Below are 21,074 nucleotides of genomic sequence, written 5' to 3'. Positions count from 1 at the left end.
GAGGACTAGTTATGCTAAGAATTGAATTTTGGCATTTAATTTCTAGTCCACCTACATATATTGTGTGGAAATAAGATGTACAATTGGGCTGTATCAATTAGCTGCCAAGATTGCCCTCCATTTGTCTTCAAGAGTGGAGATTTGAGGCATACAGAGGTTACAGCTAAATTTGAGTGGTAGTAAGCACTTGAAATAAAATAGCTTATTTTTCAGAAAAATATTTTCATGGGATGAAGCACGACAGAAAAAACTGGAGGGATAAAGAGGACTCCACCTCCTGCCATGATACAAGTAACATCCAAACTACTTAAGTCACCCAAGGATGTTCACATTTATTTGTAGTTTTATTTTACGCTTTGCTATTTCAGGCATTTCCCATAATTCTTAATATAATCTAATTGCATGTCTTAAAAATCTCAGATACAGAGCATCTACAGAATGAAACTAGGGCAAGGAAGCAATTTCCACTTTTGGGTAGTCTACCCAAACCGACCTCTGGGTCTACACTGATTCTACAGCGTAAGACCAAGACAGACTGTGACTTGATACTGTGGTATCAGCTATCAATGCAATCAAAAGACCCGGCATGGGCAGTGTTTTTCTGCCCTTGGTGCTTATTACCCAACGACCCAGAGGTCACATGGACCATATAGCTCACAAAGATTCTCAAGCTGGGGAGAACAGGGGGATGTGTATTTTCATTCCATGTCCACACACCCCACTGTAACTACATGAGTTGTGAGCAGCTACCATTTTTGTCTCGTCATTCTTGCACTTGAACACTGCCACAAAAGCTTTGTAGATACCACGGCCGGTTACATTAGGCAAGTTGTTTGGAGCTGAGGCTCTTCAACGTGCAGAATGAAGGCACACAACCCTCCACAGGGGCATCTAAGGAGTCATAGGCCTTGCAGTCATACAAGCTGGAAGATAACACAGAACAATGATAGCATGACTGGACAACTGAAGCGTGGCCTTTCGTTGCAAGCTTGAGGTGGAACATGTGTTCTATGTATTCAACACACACTGGCAGGCCCCGGAGTACAGAACAGATGTTAATGTGCTCAGTATGGCTCAGGTTGTAACTACTTTCCCCCAACTCCAAAGGGGAAGGACAGCTTTTCAGTCACCTATCTACCTGTCAATGTATGTCAAGTATTCTGTAGTTAGATATTGTACAAGAGATTACTGCTTGAAGATGCTGCTGCTAAGTGCATGAAACTCAGAAATTATTGCAAAACTTCCTTACGTGTGTGTGGTTTTGGAGTCACTGATCCCCACTATCACCATACACCAATAAGAATATCTGTAAGTACAGCCATATGCACGTGCACACACACATTCCCAGCCCTTGGGAACTCCATCCTTTCAGCCACACTATAAATTCACCCGAAGAGAAACATTTCTATTTCAGATAAACACATACTGTGGAGCTAAGTCAGAGGCAGTGATTGGGCACTTACTGCAATGATACCAAACCTAACTTGGTATAAATAAAGTAAACCACTTCTTCTAATGTTTTATTTCTGAAAGCAGATTTCAACACCTGTATTTCTTTCGATGTTGTTACAACCATCCCAACTTTGTATCGTGTAGCTACAGTTTCCATGTTAAAAGTCTTGTAATGAAAATAATTTTGCTCTCTCCTGTGGTAATGAAGCAAGATGGGTCTGAATAAATCACTTACAACTCACACAAAAGTACCAAACCAGTCCAGTGTCTGCATGGGCTTTCAGTAATGCTATGTGTGTGTGCATGCACAGGCCTTCTATTTTAACATTTTAAAGATGATAAAATATTTCATATCCCCAGAAACATGCTTGCTACACCTATGAAAGAAACAATGGAGATCACTGGGCCACAGCATTATCACTTAAATAAGAGCACTTTTATAATGTAAAAGTCGAGATTTTTTTTTCAATCAGACTTTAAAATGAAGTAGTGTCAGTTCTATACAAGGGTTAAAGCTTTTGTTGTTTTCTAACAGTCAAGATTCCGTGCCTCGTTAAAACTTTGAATCCCACGCTCTAAGTGTACACTGCAGAGTATGGGAATACAGCTCCAAGTTTCTCTAACCACCAAAAAAAGGAAACAACGATCGGCATATTAACAACTAGTTTTGAATAGGATATAAAAATCACCTGCACCAGCTTCTCAAATCCACTGAAAGCAAGACAATAAAAAACTGAAGCGCATTAGAAGAAATTAATGTACCTACAGAGTTCAAACTGTAATTATATAATATGTAATTATCACAAAGATGTACTTACAAATAAAACACACTTCTAATGCTCAACCTTTATTCTAATAACTACAGAGGTACCTGTGGTGGTGTTTGCCTGAAATGTTTGACATTGCTCAGAATCCTGGCTATGTATTTTGAAAATACTGATTCTCTTCTCTAGGAGAAAGTCAGAGACACAGACAACCGTTCCAGTAAGTAACCTTCCATGTTCAATTATTTTTTCATATAGTAATATAATTCCTTTTACATTTTTGTAAAAACTGTGGGGCTTTATTTAAAAAAACAAACAAGCCTGAAAGATAATAAATGCAGAATAAATGCTAAATAGATCTGGTTTAGAAGTAGTTAATAGGCTTACTGTGGCTTGTGATGCTATCTGAACATACACCATACAAAGGGAACTCAGCATGCACTGACGTGACTTGCCCATCATCTGTAAACAAAATCTGCATCATGACTAAAAGTGCTTTTTTGCAGTTGTAGTGCTCTCCCATCTTGTTCTGCCTTACGAGTCTTCGTATTTTAATGATAAACCTCTGATTTTTTTCCCCTTAAGATTCTAAAGCCAGATTCCAGTGTGTTTAAATCTCTTCAGTGCCTGTTGAGCTAACACATTCTAATATTGCATCTATCATATGCAAAACATACACATCGGTTATCCAATGAGTAGATTTACTAACATCAACTACTTCTCTCCTTAACATTTAACTATTGGAATAATCTTCATGTATATGAATAACCATGTGTACGTATTCCAGTCAGAATTCCACCACACCAACTAAGGTCTATGTGTCTTAGGGATGGGAGGAGGGGGTGTGTCCATGAGAGATACCTACCGGCACATTGTGTTAGGGGAAAATGCAGATTTTTCTTAGACTTTACTTCAGAACTGAACCAAAAGATTAAAAAAACAGCCACAACCAAACAAAAACATTCTAAAGAAAAGTGGATAAACACTCATTCCTAAAATAGACTGAATAGACTGCATTCATCGCATCTTGAGCAATCCTTCTACCGTTAAAGCATCACTCAAAACGAAGAACAAAATAATTGCTTCAATGTTCTTTGAAGCTCCATTCATAAAGCACTGTATCTTGGTAAATTACAGGAAAAAAAAAACCACCAAAAACCCAACCAAAAATAGACACACGCATTTGAGATCAACTCCTTTCAAAAATGTTTATTTTGCTAATTTCTGTAATGGCTTTATATATTTTATTTTTTTTTTATGTGAATCCAGATCAGAAGAAACTCTAAATCAACCTGGAGGTAACCATTAAGATGGAGAGACCAATAAGCAATTCTTACCAGACTGTACAGGCAATTCTATGAACAGTGGAATCAGGAATGTCACCTTTAAGCTTCCAACTCATACACTCTTTAAAGGAAAGTAATTTTGTTATTTTCCTCACCCATTCCTGCACACCAAGAAACTTTACCTATCCCTCTTAGAAAATATCCTATAAAGGACAGACAATAGTATGCAACGACTGAAAGCACTTTATAAGAACACTGACAGAATAAGCTTGAGAATAATAAATGGGCAAGAGATAAAAAGAGAAACTAGTAATTTTGGAAAAAAAATTAGAGTAATTTCTGCTGGTTTAGATCTCTTACATGACCTTAAGGCACTTAACATTTATTAATAAAGCACTGCAATTACCTCCTGTAATTCCATACTCATGCCCTGCACTGATTTACAGATATGGAAATTCTGAAAGAGATCAGCTCTGGTAAAGGTTTGAAGTCTTAAAAAAGTCTTTCCAATTCTCACTCGTGTCTTTCTCTCTGCCTCCGAGTAAGCTAGTCAGGCAGCTGGCTACTCTGAAAGAAAAATCAAACAAATTACTTGAATCAATCAGAAACTGATTGGCTTGTTTTTTGTGGTGTTTCTGCTGCTGTTAGTGTGTTGGGGTTTTTTTAAAGAAAAACGAAAGCACACACGAATTGCTTTCCTATTGGCTGTAATACTGAATACGTAGCCAAAAAATACAATCCGTGCTTTCCTAATGCTACTTCTTTGTGATTACATAGGTTCCCTGAGACAATTTCAGTAGAGGAAATACTAGGAAAGCAAGTGACTTTTTTTTTTTTGGCATTCTCTAATAAAGCAGCAGCAGGAATAGGAAGGGAAGCAACCAAATCTCCACAGAACATCAGTAGTTGGCAAGTAATGGACTGCCTTATTTACAATGTAACTTCCAGTTATCTATAATGTGGTTATTTAGAATGTACCATAATCAATGACTTCACAAAATTATTCTATCCAAGTGCACCTACCTCATGCTTATTGGTTTTGCCTTGCAATTAATTTAACGCCAAATGTGGAGTCAGAGCCTTTTACTAGCTGTGATAAAACAGTACCTTTTAAAGGGAAAAACAAACCACCAAAAACCAACTAAAAAAAAACCAAAAACCAACTAAAAAAAACCCACCTTAGTTTTATTTTTCACATTTACATATACAGAAGATTTTGCATTAAAAAACTTGAAAAACCAAACCACCTGTACATATAATACAGCAATTACAGTCTCCATGAATAAAATCTTCAAGTTTATTTGAAAATTATTAAATAAAGCAGCATTAAAACCCAACAAACGGGGATGAGGATGAAGAGGAAAATAATGACCACACAACATTTGCATTCTGCCCTTCCCATATATCTTTCATGCTAGTTGTACCTTTGTTCTCGGTGTAACCTGAAAAACCTCCAAATTCTGAGTTTCTTTCACTTGTCTGAAATAACTCCAGTAGGGCCTGCACTGGGGAGCTGCAAGAGCTTCTCCTCTGTTCAGGAACAGACAGTCCATTTGTATACTTTACACATAACTCCAGATTTTGTTTCTGGGTTTCTCTTTTATTTCTTCCCAAGTAAAGCTTTACTTTTCTGTGCAGCTTTCCAGATGGTGAACTGGATGCAGCGCTGGCAGCCAATTCATTAAGTTCTTTGTTTACAGCAGTATCAGATACCTCGGCCTCCAGAACTACATTGTGCTGCATCTGTTGATGATTATCACATAAATCACGATGTTTCTTGACAAATGTAGGATTGGCATCTGTTTTTTTCAAACACTTTGCTGGTAGAACTACTGCATTATTTAATTTTCGTTTTGGCTGTGATAGGTTTTTGTCCTTTTCACTAAATTCTGTACCTTGAGTATGAGAATATAAAGTACACCTGCCTTCCTGAAAACACTGTGAATTCTGTTTATTTACTTCTGGTTCCAGTATTTCTTTACTGAATGGCTCATAAGCTCGAGACAAGGTCTCTGTATATGCTTTGTCATCTTTCCGAGGGGGTGGTTGTATGAAATACGATGATACAACAGTCTGTCTTAAGTTTGCAGCACAGGAGCAATCAGTTTTAGTATTTTCATCATTATTTCTGAACTTAATTTGCAGTTCGGAAGGTTGTGCCAGGTGACAATAAAGAACTGAACAAACAGATCCAGAAAGAGAGGCAGGTATTGGCACAGAATTTGGCTGTATTTCCGCAGGCTGGCGATCTGGTTTGAGTGCCCGCATTGCCGTATCCTTCCACGAGTAGCTTTTCAAGGAAATGCGTTGCTTTTTCAGCCGTTCTTTCAGCTCATCTGGTCTAGTTATCTTTCCAATAATAGGAGAAAAATAGCCTGTACTACATTTTGTCCTACAATGAAATTGTTTAGAGTTATTAACGCACACCTGGAAAAAACATGGGAAACAACTCCATAGGCAACTGATTATAGGAAAGCAACTGAATTCACAAAGCAATTTTTGGTTTTCCTTTTAAAAGATAGATATATTTAGGGTAGCAACACACTATTTCTATAGGAACAAAGTGTCTTATTTGATTTTTCTTATTGATTTCTACAGCTCATAAAATTGCTTTAAAAATGCATGAAATAAGTAGCTTAATATTTCAGTAAATCTCAATTTACAGTGACATCAAGAACAGAAGACATTAATGAATATAATGCAATCTCTATAAATACAAATCTTCTATGATATATACACACAAAGTTAGCATAATTATACGTTATTTTCTTGGCACAGCATTTCAAACCTAACCACCCTGAGCATTTTTCTGAGTATTTTTAAATTGTAAAAGGAATAAAGGCTTGCCTTCATTAGGCTATCAGCTGTTTGACTCTCTGCATTTCATTTGATTTCACTAAAAGTATCTTTATTCCTTCAATACCTTTTTTTTTTTTAAAAAAAAAATAAAGCAATAAAGTTATTCCTGATCTCCCAACTCATTTGCAAAAAACCAGAGCAATCTTGAACTGAGTTACAGTTACTTGGAACTAACACACTGCTGCTTACGGTCCAAGACATGAAACAAGTCTCTTTCACCCATTTAAGCTTGTGAGCTACAAAGAGGAAAGGAAAATCTGCTTTATTTGTCCAGCACAGGCAGCACAGACGCTAAGAGACTTAGAGTACAGACAGCAAGATCTAAATTAACTAGGAAAAGTTTTCCACTGGAAAGGAGAGCAGATGAATGAGGAGGGTATCATTTGCTGTTCTTAGGCAACTAAAAACGACAAAATTTTTACAAGATGTCCAGATATTGCTGTCCTTCTGTCAGCAATGTTTTAGTACAGCAGATCTTGCTTTTCTGAAGCTGAAGGATAGGTAGGAAAACTTTTGGCAAATCCTTTCAGTCTAATTTTCTTATGATATCATCTGCATTCACCCCCCCCCCCCCCCCGATTTCTGCTTTACAGAACTCATTTGCCAGGTACAACTGCACTGCAAATTTCAGGGATTTATTTCAGCCCGAAAAAATACGAATTTATTCTGTACCGGATCCAGATTTCAGAACTAAGTATCTTTATGTTCAATGTCTTAATTCAGAGTCTTTAGAGTTTAGAGCATGTAACTTACCTTTTTATTTTTTCATCATCTTCGTATTCGACAAACTCGTAAACAAACTTTGAGATTATATCATCAACAACTTGATACTGTGTGCTTTGTGCAAAATTTTGGTGCTGTTCACTTTCAAGATGCTGGAATTAAAGGAAAAACATGAAACAAATCTACTGCTACAGTTATGAATATACAAGTCAGCAGTATGATATGGAGCAGTAAGTATCATTTATTTATTTATTACCAGGGTGTCTGAGACATGAACTACTAGTGCCTTCAGTTACCATATATAGAAGCAGCTATCAAGACTTTAAACCTACATGAGGGGAAAAAAAAAATATCCGCTTGCTGCTTTTTAGTAGATATAGTCAGAAAATCTCCTAAGATAAAAAAATACATTAAACTGGCAAGTAGAAACCACTGTTGATACTACACTTGAGAGATGACACTATCAAAGCATATACTTGGCATTTCACATACTGTTTGCAGATCTTCATATTTCTTCCCACAACATTCACAATATCCTCTCCTTTTTTTGTCCTTCTGAGGGAGCTGAACAGGAGTTCCACAGTCCTTGTCACTATTTATTTTGGTTCTGTTAACAGAAAAGTTTATTAATATAAGTCTCAAATATGGAGCCAAGCTCTATACTTGCCTTTCACAGCATGTCTGCTCTTAATCACTTAAAAAAAAAAAAAAATTCTTTCTGCTCAAACTATTTAAATTGTTAGTCAAAGCTTAGGGGGGAAAAAAAAAATAAAGAAGAAATAGTGCATTGATTAAAAAAACCAAATTACTGCAAAAACAACTGGCAGAGCCAGTGGAACTGTATGCAAGCATTAAACACCCAGGTTAGTACAGATATGCTACTGACTCAGAACAAACAATGCAAAACTGCTGAACAAAAAAAAAAAATAAAAAAACATCACTTGACAAATGAAAGGCCATGCTGAAGCCTCTGTGCACAGCTGATAAAAGGAGGGCTGATAAAATAAAAACTAGGGGGAAAAAGTCTTCTAACATCTCATCCGCTGTCAGTATTTTTGATGCCAAGGAAACACGCAGCAAAACCACTTGGTCTAACAGATGACCTCTCATTCTTTGGCAAAAGTAAAGAACAGTCACATCTGTTGGTTATACATGGGTTTTGAATATGTTGACCAAATGCCATTTTGTCCTGTTTTTCTAGGTACAGGCTAAGTGGAAATAGGAGGAAATGAACCTCAAGTTCTTCCTGGAGATTAAAACACTAAGAGGTTTCAATAGCTATTCCATGACCTTCAGAGTCCTCATCTGGGGAAAACTTGTGTTTGCTTCAATTCACCATTAAACCACCTAAGGATGATGTGCTAGTGGTAAAGCAAAACTATCAATCTCTACTTCCCTTTTACTTTAGAGGAATAGTGCCATCTCCCTGTCTAGCCAAAAATGATTCTGACAGACTTTACCAAGTATCTGCATAGATGTAAACTCAGGTCTTTACATCCAAATATCTGTCCTGAAAAATCTCTCACTTAAAAAGCACAGTGATGTATTACTGCTCAGCATAATAAGGGTGCACTGCTTTCAACAATCATTTCCAGTCAAGTCTGTACTGGTAATACCTGCCCCAGCATTTGCTGGGTTCCACAGCACAGGCTACACCTAACTGTGTAGTTGTTAATATTAACACTAGCCTTTTCACCTTCCCTCTTTAGTACTGTAAAAATCACAGAGAGCCAGTAAAGCACAATATAAGCAACTGAATTTATCATCTGAAAACTGAATAATGGCTGCAGGTCTTGCCAAATACAGAAGCAAACGGGACCGACAGATTTGCTTCAACAAGCTTTTTCTCACAGATAGAACAAGTGAGCACTCTCCGTTTTCACTCCTGAAACTGACATTCATCACATTTACCTGCTGAGTATGAAATAATCTCCCACCTAAATCTCTTTGGCATGTGCCAACCCAGAAGTAGGAATATTCGCTGAAACATAACTCCTGAATTTTTTAATATATCATATTCCTAAATATATCATATTCCATATAAATGCAAAGAATATTGCCTTTTTTTTTTTAATGCTTTAAAAAGAATGGGCCTTTCTAACTTCCTCTGAAGAGATACCATCCGAAATTGCCTCACTATTGCAAGAGTTACTGCTGTATTATAGTTGTTCTGCTTTTTCATACTGCTATATTTATTGCAATTAAACAAAATTCAGCATGACAACACCACCTGAAAACCTGCAGCACTATAATAATAGTGAAGACTGGACAGAACTGAAGAGTGGAGATGCTATTTTATAAAGAAAAGTATCATACCTAAGTAAGCCTTAGACCCCAAGGACAGAAAAGCAGTGGAAGTTACTAGGTACAGAAAGTTCCACATATAGCAAAGCTACCTTTCACCTAAATGTCTTTAGTCTCTCACGAGTCAATTTTATAAACCAACGAAAGAATCATTAATACTCCACATATACAGGTATAAGAAATTAAAAACAAGTTTGATTCACCAAACCCCAGATAATTCAGGCTCCTAAGTAGTTTCAAATCATTAAATTTATTTACCAAAAGTTCTAACTGCATCTGGAGTGCTCTAACTGAGCTTGAATGCCGGAATCTATCATAAACACTCGCTGTAAGACCAACTCCTCTGAAGAGCCGAGGCAGTATTTGCAGAGACTAACTTGTACAAATGAAGACTTTATAAACAATGATTTTGTACTATGTCTGAATATCACAGTTTTAAAAATTTTTAACTGCCTACTTTGGTGTTACATTGACAAATATCAAAAGAAGTCTTAAGAAATCCACTTCCTGTAAAATACTTACTGGATGGCATCCAAGATGAGGACAAAGAAGAAACCAGTGGCAGAAAGGAAAAAAATATCTTATGCTGACCCACAGTGATAGGAGAAGGCCGCATTTTTGGATGTATGCATCTGTATGTCCAAAAAGAGGACTAAAGACAGGATAAAGAGGGTACAGAAAGATAGACAGACACCAACAGTTACAGTGCAGCAAACACATCAGCCGAGACATGGCTATTAGTACTAAATATCACACCAAATTAGAAGCACAGCAATTTTAGAAAACAATTACATTACAATTATTTTAGAGAACCGCCCTCTCCACTATCCACACCTCAACAACAAGTTTTCAACAAACCTTTGCTTAGACTGCGTTTGCTTTTGACCAGAAGGATGTTTCTTATCCACCTCAAATGGACTATATGGTTTTGGGACACAGTAGTTCAGAACTGGAAAAATGGGCAACTGCAGATAAAATGGCCGGTAGAGGCTGTATTCAACAAAACAAGTGCATTAAAACCCTCAGAAATGGAAAAAGGAGTTTATAGCACCAAATTACAATCAGGTCAAAATCACAGTAAAGTGTCTGTCATACACAGAACGCTAAGCAGATAAATATCGTAGAATAAGTCATTCCTTCCTTCCTAAAAACATGATACTTTCTCAAAATAGATTTGCCTGGAGTTTCCATAGCTGTCTTGCACATTCCCTGGGGTATGGTTTTCATGCCTATTTATCGTTGAGGGTTGGGTAACCAATAAAACCAAGCAATTCGGACAACGGTTTATCTGTGTTCCTGAGAAGTAGCTATAGCAGCTCCTAACATCAAATGCCTTCTTTTTTTTACTTTTTTTTTTTCCCCCCAATTTTACCATTTTCTTCGTTTTTGAAAATTTTAATCAATTCAGCATTCAAAATGTAAACGCAGACCTTTCCATTTTCCAGAAAGGTATTTTTCCTGTACACCACTGTACTTGAGAGATAACAGAACTAGCAACCATACCAGCACTCTGAATACATTGAAAATGTTTAAAATAGGACGTGCCAAAAGTTCACATACTGAATCATTTAACTGAAATGTTGATGCCAGAGTTCAGTATGATTTTTTCTCCTATTACTATTATAACCTACCCAGTCAGAAAAAGAGCAAATCTGGAAAACATTATAGGGACAGCTAAGCATCTTTTGAACAGTTACTAACATTGCATAAGCATTTAAACATAAAAAAACATTGCTTACATTACATAACATTTAAAAGTGTTTCCAGTGTTTAGTTCAGAAGTCAAATGCATGCATACATATAAACACACTTCTTCAACTATGTGCGTCCAATTCTCCCCACTACCTTCACGTCTCTCATACCTATTAGAATAACTCACAGTGCAAGACTAGGTTTAGATCTCTTTTTAATTCAGGGAAGTGTCAAAGAAATGAGGTCAAACGATTTGGAGCTTATAAACATCATCATAAAGTAGAATTTAGTTAAGAATCTAAAGGTGCAAAACATGCTGTCCAGACCGTACTTTTTTATAATTCATTGTTCTCTCAACTTTTAGCAAAGTGGCATTTCCTTACAGAACCAGGTCTTATCGATTCCAGGAAAATTTTAAAGGCTGGAAGTATCAGGTTTCATGCTACTGTGAGTACTGAAGTCAGATTAATAGGCAGGGGTGGGGTTTTTTTTGTTTTTTGCTTTAAAAAGAAATGATTGAACAGGAAATTAAACCTAATTTCAGGGGATGATTTTCATTAACAATTTCACTTTCCTTACATCTGAACAGTCTCTGCAGGAGATGAATGTTATTGAGTTGGGACTACAGGGCTGGAATTTAGCATACAAAGTTTTACTGGCCTTTTGGGCTACAGGATTTAGATCTAAGAAAAGGTTCAAAGCTTCCAGGTTTCCTTTTCACTCGTAAGGCCCCTGGCAGAAAGTAACCCTAAGAAAACACTCTCATGATCTGGAGCTACACCTTAACTTTCCCTTACATTACTTACTGCAAATATTCCCTACTATGTTACTACTTGCTCAATCTCATTCAGTGGCTCAAAACAGATACCCACCCAGAGTATGCAAAGACAAAAATTTTGTATCTTATTCTAAGAGGACAGCATGCCTGGCGTCTAAAGTTAGGAAGAAATTCAAATCTGAAGGCCACTTCCTCAAGGCATACTAAATGTTTCTCAATTACTCAAGTTTGAGAACCACATCACTTAATGCATGAAGAGAACACTTACCGACTTCTATCTTCCACCTTCACAAATGGATTTTTCAGTCTACCTGCTCAAGGTGGGAGAAAAGAAAATTGAGGGAAATACTTTTCTTCATTCAGCAAGTTACTGCAGTAGATGAATGAAGAAGCAGACATTATTTTAGAACTCAGTATGTACATGTTTTGACAAACTCTTGATTTCCATTAAGTTTTTCTATATGCTTTTCTTGGACATACAAACTAGAATACAGCAGCACACTTGACCAGATTAAGAACTGTAACCCATTTTTAAGCATTCAGAAAATAAGCAAAATAGAAACCTCTACAAATATTAAAATACTTACTTCTTGATTTTTGAGTAGTAACTTGTTTTCCCTATAGGAAAAAAGAGAAAAGGTACAAATTTCCCATTAATTTTATTCTGCATTTTACTTAAAGACTTAGGTGTAGCTAATTTTAAGTTATGAGGCTCTCCCTGTGTTAATCATGATTTCATATACAGTCATGCGTATGATTTGCGGGAAACTAAAGTTCATTACTACTTCAGAAATATGGTGACATATTTCCCAAGGAAATATTTCTCCACCACAAAAAAAAAAAAAAAAAAAAAAAAAAAAGTTCTCCTTGAGATGTCTCAATTTATTTTCCCTAAAACCAAATCCAAACAAAAACCCCAGAACACCCTGCCATGGTTTAAAGTTGATTCTTAAATACGGAAAATATTCACAACAGTTTGTAAATGCTAATTAACTACAAACTAAAATTCCAGATAGCAACATTCTCCAGTTAAAGCAATTCTTCTCATTTGAATGGATTTACACAGGTTGTTTGGGATTTTCTTGGCAATGAAGATTAAAATTAGGAGTATTTGTTTTCAGAAAAAGAGTAAAGTACCAGCTGTTGCCTGTAATTGATCCTGGTAAACAAACACCTATTTTATACTACTTGCAAAAAGCTCCACCCTGCTATCCACAAACACCAGGACACTAATGATTTAGCAGAGGATTTAATGCAGCCTCAATAAGTAGCTGCTACTGCATTCCAAAACCACATAACAGACCCTAGATGGTCTATTTATGTTACCATTTCATTTACTTATCACAGACCCCCGCCTGGACTAGATAATTGTACAACTTCATGTCTTTAAATTATAGGGATACTGCAGACAGAGCACACAAGCAGCTAAAACAGTTTCAACATCTCACTGTATCATACACTAAAATCTGGAGAAGTTGAGATTTTTCACATGCCAACTGCACATTATCAGCAGAATAGCTCAAAGACGCTTTATGCGAGTTCTTTACAAGACTAGGAAGGAAAGATGCAGGTTTGAAAAACTGACTGAAAAGATTCCCTAAAGGCAGCTTTCTTCAGGTAACGGGATTCTTCAAAATGGCCCATCAAAAGGAAGGTTTCCAATCACTGTCTCATAGGAAAAATTATACAAGGCAACTTAACCACAATTTACATCATTTCAGGCAGTGCAGTACTTCTGATTCCAAGATATCCTTTGCAAGAGCAAAGGTCCATACATGATTTAATCAATGTTGCTATGGAATTTATTTTTGAATAATGCTCAGATGTATAGCTAATATTTTCTGGTTTTCAAATAAGTTTTTTTAATCAATTCATGAAACATACCAGTCTGAAAAACTGAACATGAGCAAGACTTTAGTAAAGTAGAATCTGCAAGCTTCACAGTAGGTAGTATTTAGGACACCTGTGTTTTCTTAGTGAAACAATGGCATTTTCACAAATTACAAAGAGCCACTTACCACATCTTTTAAAGAACTGCCTGCTCTTTTGATTAGGTAGAGCTCCTTTTTCTTTTGTTCAATGTAATTCTTAACATCTGGCAAAAAGAGGGATAATTATACTCAGCTGAGTTTATTTTTGTGTATTCGAAGTAATTTACCATTTTTAGTGTTTTGAATTCAAGAAAAGAATAATTAAATGAATGTCACAAGTTCACATTAGGCTTCATCAAACAAAAATATTTACCATCAATATGAAGTATCTTCACTCCCCAGCTCAAAGCATTGGATAGTATACTACCAGAAGGGATTAAGTCCTGCAAACAATAAATTATATTAATAATTTAAAGCAATACATAGTAGATAATGTAAAATAATTACAAATATATTAAATCATGTAATACGAAAGCTATGATCTAAGCACCGATGCTTTGCTTCTTGCCATAAGGCTATTGGTCTGCTCAACCGACATTTCCATCTCCATGTCACAGCCTTTCACCACAAAAAGATTACATTTAACCTTTCATGAAGCCAAAATTGTTCTCTATTGTCACATTTTACAGCAAGATTTGAAGACAGTGAATTTATATATTTACTTTAACTTCACAAGCACCTCTCAAATGCTAGCTGTATGAGTAATCCTGACATACTATAATATTGGTGATAAGACTCCACAGACTTTCAACTGTTCAGGAAGTACCCAGAAAGTATGACCTGACAGTTTTACTTAAGACAATTGCTTAACTTCTGCCTGAGCGTTCCCTGAGGGACTTCTGAGACCAACACCACTCTTACTACTGCTTATTTTCTACAAAAGCAAACCCTAAGCTTCTCGAGCATGAATTCATTGATTACTTGGCTTACCTGTTCTTTGATTGCCTTTTCAACTAAGGATTTTCCTCTGCTCATACGTACCTATATTAAAACAGCAACACATTTTTGTAAGTTAGAACTCATTTCAAAAAAAACAAAAGAGGCAAAAAAGATAATTTACATTGTTGCTAACAAGTAAGTATTTTAGCTATGATAGTCTCCTTTTATTCACAGTACTGCTATTTTTCATTAATTCACATCTTGACCACAAAGTTACAGCCGACAATCTTGGGGGAGGGGGTGTGTGCGTGTGTGAACCAGTAAGTACTTGTTTTCAGCCAAAGCAAGTCACTACATGGCTGGAGCAATGTTGGTGCTAGCACATAGATAGTGGGAATAAGCAGCCAGTGGCACACACCAAATGATGAGGTTTCATCAGCTGGACTCGTGCCAAATTAAGCTAACAGTCATGAACACAATCATAGCCTACATCTCATCCCATCTTTCCTATCACCACTGCACCTCCTTTTGTACGGTATGCCGTTTATTCATAATGAGCATGCCTTTATCTGGGTTATTTGCAAAATGAGGCAATCTCACCTAGGTAATGCAAAGACCAACCCACAGACTGTTTCTAAATAAGTACCATGTATATATAGCACAGCTAATTGTTTCCAACTGTATTTTTGAAAGGACACAAGACTTGCCCATATAAGAAACTTCACGTAAACCTGCACGAATTCAGATACTAATTATTGCAATTAACATGATCCTCTAAGAAAGAGCTCAGAAAAACTTAATATTCATAATGTTTAATTATTTCCTTGAACTACTACCAAAGAGTGCTTCTGTAGATATCTGCATTAACATCACATCAGCCAGATTTGAATAAGCTGTGTTGCTAAAGAGACAGGAACCACTGGAAACTTTGCTTAGTTAGTTAGGCAAGTTTAACAAGCTTGCCTGAACTGGTTTAAAAGTATGTTTACCCTGTTAAGAAACAAACAAATCAACCCAAACAAACAAAACATCAAACAATCTTATTCACCCAAGGAATTGTGTTCATCTTTAAAAAAACAAAACGGGAAAAAAATTGTAAGAGCATATCCCATGGGTTGTACCTGATTCGCAGTAATACTACTAAGAAACTTACTGTATCTACTATCTTGAATGAACTTCCGTCATGTCGATCTTTTCGGTTGCTAGGATGAGGTGAACTATTTCCTCCATTACCTGCAGATTCTGGGCTAGGAACTGGAGAAATCTGACCAAGAGTCGGTGCAAATTTTGCCTCCTTTTTATTAGACACCAGATAGCTGATATCTTTACTAAGAAAACTCTCCACTCTCTAAATATAAAGATAGAAAATAGAAGTAATTATTTCAGAACAGTAAATCAATAACTCAATTTTAGATTGCATACTTTAAAGTGCAAAACTTCTACAGTAATTAAAAACAGTGAACAACAATTACAATTTGGCTATACTAGCATCTTATTAGTCACAAATTTTAATTTCAATTTCTTATTCTTTTAAGTATCTATCAAAAGAGCTTCGCTTTGTTTTTACTATTATTATTCTTTGAACTATCTAGCTGAATACTGTACAAATAGAAGTCAAGCACTGCATTGAGAAATAAGAGAATTCAAGAAACCACACTTTATATAATTTTATGTAACAAATGACATAGAAGTGTTCAGCTAAACTTGAAGGCACGTGTATGCAAATGTAATTTACAGTTTGCAGGAAGCTATAAATGTATCAAGTTTAGAACCAGCAGAAAAATTAAAATTTCAGGACAGTTACCATGTTTCACACCTACAGCATTCATAGGATCATAGAATGGTTTGGGTTGGAAAGGACCTTAAGATCATCTAGTTCCAACCCCCCTGTAATGGGCAGGGACACTTTCCACTACAACAGGTTGCTCAAAGCACCATCCAACCTGGCCTTGAACACTGCCAGAGATTTGTAACACTTTTCAAAATGTAGAAGACTTAAGTACATTCATAATATTTTCATGCTCAGTAAGACAAAACATGTGATTATCCTATGCTTATTCTCTTCCATTTTACTCCTTCAGTCAGTCATTACCAACTGTTGTGTGATGATCAGTTCTATTTGCCTTGTTATTTTTTGCCAGTTTACACAGGTTAAAAATATTGTCCTCTTCTCCACTAATCAGTACGGAAAGCACAAATTGCACAGAGCGCTAGTTTGAAACTGTGCCTTCCAATTCTGCTCTATGTACCTTTAACACAAATGGGACATACAGAGCATGGCACTTTTGAGTGCACTCCCTGCAAGTAGCAACGAAACACATGTAGTTGATCTTGAAGGTGCTGGACACCTCAGATTTAGGCATCTACTCCTCGGAATAAAACAGAAAAACTTCCTTTTCAGTCTTTGATTTGCAACCTTACCTTTCACATATGAATTCCTAAAACTGCATTTTAAACAGAAAGACAAAAGATAGCGTGCACTCATTTAATGCTAAATGTAAAGAGATGCACTGAACTTGAAACCACGTCATTGCTACTAGTCACCTCTACTAGAATTTCCAAGCATCTTGCATTTACAAGTGTCAATTTCATACAACTGCTCAGCCCTCCTTTGAGGTAATTTAAGCATTGCCAAAGCAGTGTTCAGAATAGCTAGCAATTTAAGCAGATCCCTTTTGCTTCTGTGGTTAAAGGGTGTTTAATATTTTAACTGCCAAGACTCCTTTACGCTAATTCAAAATATTTAAAGTGGACTAAGCAATTGCATTGCTTGTGTGTTACTATGATATCCTGTACTTGCCTTTATCAAAGCATTTCTTGTGTATGCAAGAGAGATTTAAGGAAAAAAAAAAAAAAATTAAGATGCTTATAAAATCTATTATTTAAATATGGGTATTCAAAAATACTCATTAACATACTCGGTACAGAAAGTATTTACTAAAGCTACTGTCTTTGAGTAACCATATGCAAAACAATTCCTCTAATATTGCATGTTCAGATGAACAATTTTAGTTGTAAATGTGTCAATACAGTCAGAAGCAGAGGTAGGGGGAGGGGGGAGGAATAATCTCCAACAATGAAATTTGGACCAAATTTTAAGCAAATAAATAATCAACTGAAAAACCTTTACATAAACTTCTGTTGCTAACAAAAACAAATACAAAAAAAACCAACCAAAAACAAAAATGAAAAAAACAAAAAACAAAACAAACCACAAAAAAAACCACCCCAAAAAAAAACCAACGCAAAATACTTTGTTGATACGCTAATTGTTCATATTAAACGTTAAGACAAACATACTATAAAATCCTATCACAAATAAAATACAAACGACATAAAAATGCAGACACAAAAAACATGGAAAAGGCATTCTACATGTGCAGTCTTTCTTCTAGTTTCATACAGAGCTCATTAACTTACCCCTCCTAGCTCTTTGAGGTCTTTTCCTATTTTTTCAGAGATTACATTTGATGGAATATCGAGGTAAAACACTTTCCCAGTGAGTGGCTTATATTTAAGTTTCTCTGGCTTCCCTGTATCTTTTTTCACATTCTTCAGAGAAGATCTTATCTTTTCACTTTTTGCTTGCATTCCATCTGCTGCAAAAAGAAAAGGGAATTTAAACAGGACTGTGTTTTGTGAACTGTGTTTATTTATCCCCCACCCACCCAAAAAGGAAAATTCTAAACTATGGAAATGGGTAAGACAAGCTTCTGTGCAATACAGGGCTTTTAGAAAAAAGCTGTATGTTGAACATGTCAAAACCAAGACATCAATAATAACAATACCACATACAGCCCTTAAAAGTTGAAGAGTTTTCTCTTTAAATTCTATCCTAAACCAGACTTTTTATTTCAGTTGCTATACAATGACATCAATTTTCTCACCAAGTTTGGTGCGTATTTGCTATCTCTGTACCACTGTACATACGCTACTTGCAGCCACTGAGTCACAAGGACACCATTTTAGAACAGAATCTCTCATTCATCGGAAACAAAAAGGATTCCTATAGATCCATTAAAACCAAAATCAGTCAAAAGTAACTGAAAAAAGAAAAAGCCTGCTATTTATCTGAGTTTTTAGCACCCACCTGAGATACACGAAAACTAACCTTAAAGTTCAAGACCATTCTAGTTATTACCACTTTTTCTATCCCAGTGAATTTTACTCTAAAACTAAGAAACAGCATACAGCAATTAACTGTGCTGATACACAACAACAACTTTCCTAATGCTCAACAGAGAGCTGTCTATGCAGGCCTGCTAGACTAGACATTTTAAAAAGCAAGTAACCAGTCTGGGTGAGAAATAAATGTTATTTCTCAAGAGAAATCTTGGAGTGTGGTATTGTTCTACAAGAACATCAGGGCAATAGTGAGTAGGAATTGAAAGAGGAAAAAAAGGAAGGAAATTGCTAAGAAAGAAAATAAAAGGGGTAATTTTATTATGCCACTTCATAAACGCAGGGCTCAGCCACATCTTAAATACAGCCTGCAAAAGAGTAACGAGGATGATCAAAGGCATAAAGAACGACCTTGTGGATTAAGACTTTGTCAGTCTTGATCTGTTCTTAATAAGTAAATTATTTAAGGGGAAAAGAATACAGATATGCAAAATCAAGAAGAACACAGAGAGAATGTCTAAACCTATTCCAGAAGAGCAGCTACGGGGCACCAAACAAAACTACGAATCAGGAACAAAATGAAAACCAGGAATGTGCAACAGGGCAACCCTGTGCGTCTTGCTGCTAAAGAATGTTGTTGATGCTAAGATGCAATTTCAAGGAGAGACTGCACAAGTACAAGAAGAGTATTCTGCGGGGTCCTAAATGCACAGAAGTGACATGCAACTCATGAAGTCCCTGTAGCTAAACACAACTGGAAACTAGAACAACATTATTAGGTGAAAATAATTATACCTTCTCTGTTCTTACACACTTCCACAGGAATCCAATTACAACGACAAAGACAGAATCATCCAAGACTTGCACATTCTTAGTTTTACATTGTCTTTTCTTCCTCACTGATTGACAACCTACTTCTCTTCTGAGAAACTGGAAAGAGAGAGAGGGCTGCTACAGGAAGTGAGCAGGCCTCTTCTGGAGACAAAAAGCCAACGTGCAAAACAGTTCCTCTGTTACGTATTCTCTCCCTCCCTGAAATGGTCTTAGATGGGAGAGAGAGCAGAACTACCATTCATGCTGCAGGATTCTGTAACTTATGAACACAGTAAGTGAAGCAGGAACAGCAGTCTTTGTAGAATCTAGGAGACCGAAAGAATTAGAGAAATAGGAAAACGGGGAGGCTTAGGATAGCGTAACCAATTCCAAATGTGAACAGAAAAGATGGATGATAAGCACGTGTGCGAATGAAATTCCATAGATGACCAGAGATCAAATATGATGTTATACCCAGCACACAAATGTGGTGGCCAAGGCAGCTCAAACATTAACACACTAACCGCTAAAATTAATACTGGAAAATACACATTAAACTTCTCATGTATAATTAGAAGTTTGGAGTAAGTTTGCAGCACTGCAGTTAACAGTAAGGTGTCTCTCTTGCAAAGCAAATGAATTTTAATGCCATGGGCCTAGCGTGTCTTCCATGCATGCTCCTGGTCTCAGCAAAGACCTGCCCAGGCGCAGCAGTCTGCACGGCTGTGGCCTAGCGAATTTCAACATAGCTACTAGCTTCTCTGCGCTGCAAAGCAGCGAAACAGAGCAATTGGGCTAGCTACCTTTCCAGGTCCGTATTTTACGTTCAATTCCCTAAAGCGTGCAAAGGTTATTTCAGCTGTACACCACCAACAAAGCCCGCCCGAAGCATGCTTGCCTGCTAGCCTGACAGAGCCAAGAGGCCCAGACGCAGCACCAGGCTCGCTGCAGGCTACCGCAGCCAGGCAGGCGGCACTGGCACCAGGCCCGGCTCAAAGCGACCCCGCCGCCTGTGGGTAATTCCCGAACCCCGCCACTCCCGCCACGCTGGGCCGACCCAGCCACCCGCCGCTTACGCGGACGCGCTCCTTTGCCGGCGGCCTCCGCAGCGCTCGGTTTCATCTTCCCGCGGAGTCACATCCTCCTCGCCGCTCCGCCCGCCGCCATACCTGCGGGGTTCAACAGAGCCGCTAAGCTCCCCAGCACTCAGAACCTCTTCCCTCCCGCCCGCCCTTCCCGCGGCTCCCGTCCTTCTCCGCGGCAGCCGCTGGGGAGGCCGCAGCTCCCCGCCTCACCAGCCCTTCCCGCCGCGCGGGGCCCCGCTCCTCGTCCTCGTCCTCCCGGAGAGCGGCGCCGCTGCCCCAGAGGCACCCGGTGCCCCGCCGCGTCCCGCGCGCTCCGCCAACGGTCGGCCCGGCGCGCGCGTCATGGGGCGGGGGGCGGCGGGAGGAGCGCGGCGGGGCGGGGCCGG

The 21,074-nt window shown here is 37.5% G+C and overlaps 1 protein-coding gene across 7 annotated transcripts; it reads right to left on the bottom strand.

The window, feature by feature from the left end:
• Positions 1-815: 815 nt before the first annotated feature.
• Positions 816-21,056, bottom strand: DBF4 (DBF4 zinc finger). 7 transcript variants are annotated; one of them, XM_030497085.1, is made up of 14 exons: positions 20,899-21,018; positions 20,680-20,772; positions 18,089-18,267; positions 15,822-16,016; positions 14,720-14,770; positions 14,103-14,172; positions 13,877-13,953; positions 12,446-12,476; positions 12,127-12,172; positions 10,247-10,378; positions 7,577-7,691; positions 7,115-7,236; positions 4,927-5,894; positions 816-923 (listed from the first exon to the last, which is right to left on the bottom strand). In XM_030497085.1, exons 2-14 carry the CDS (start codon positions 20,723-20,725, stop codon positions 892-894), a joined length of 2,064 nt encoding a protein of 687 aa, XP_030352945.1. In that variant the 5' UTR covers positions 20,726-20,772; positions 20,899-21,018; the 3' UTR covers positions 816-891. The 7 variants fall into 7 exon arrangements, with proteins under 7 accessions (XP_030352945.1, XP_030352952.1, XP_030352931.1 ...); XM_030497092.1 differs by lacking the exon at positions 816-923 and adding an exon at positions 3,900-4,069; XM_030497071.2 differs by lacking the exon at positions 816-923 and having other exon boundaries at positions 3,900-5,894; positions 12,127-12,169; positions 20,899-21,056.
• Between the last annotated feature and the right edge of the window lie 18 nt (positions 21,057-21,074).

The sequence above is a fragment of the Strigops habroptila genome, chromosome 1, assembly GCF_004027225.2.
Source record: "Strigops habroptila isolate Jane chromosome 1, bStrHab1.2.pri, whole genome shotgun sequence".
In the NCBI taxonomy this organism is placed as follows: Eukaryota; Metazoa; Chordata; class Aves; order Psittaciformes; family Psittacidae; genus Strigops; species Strigops habroptila.
Note: the sequence above shows the minus strand (reverse complement) of the source record. Positions and strands in the feature narration are given on the sequence as shown.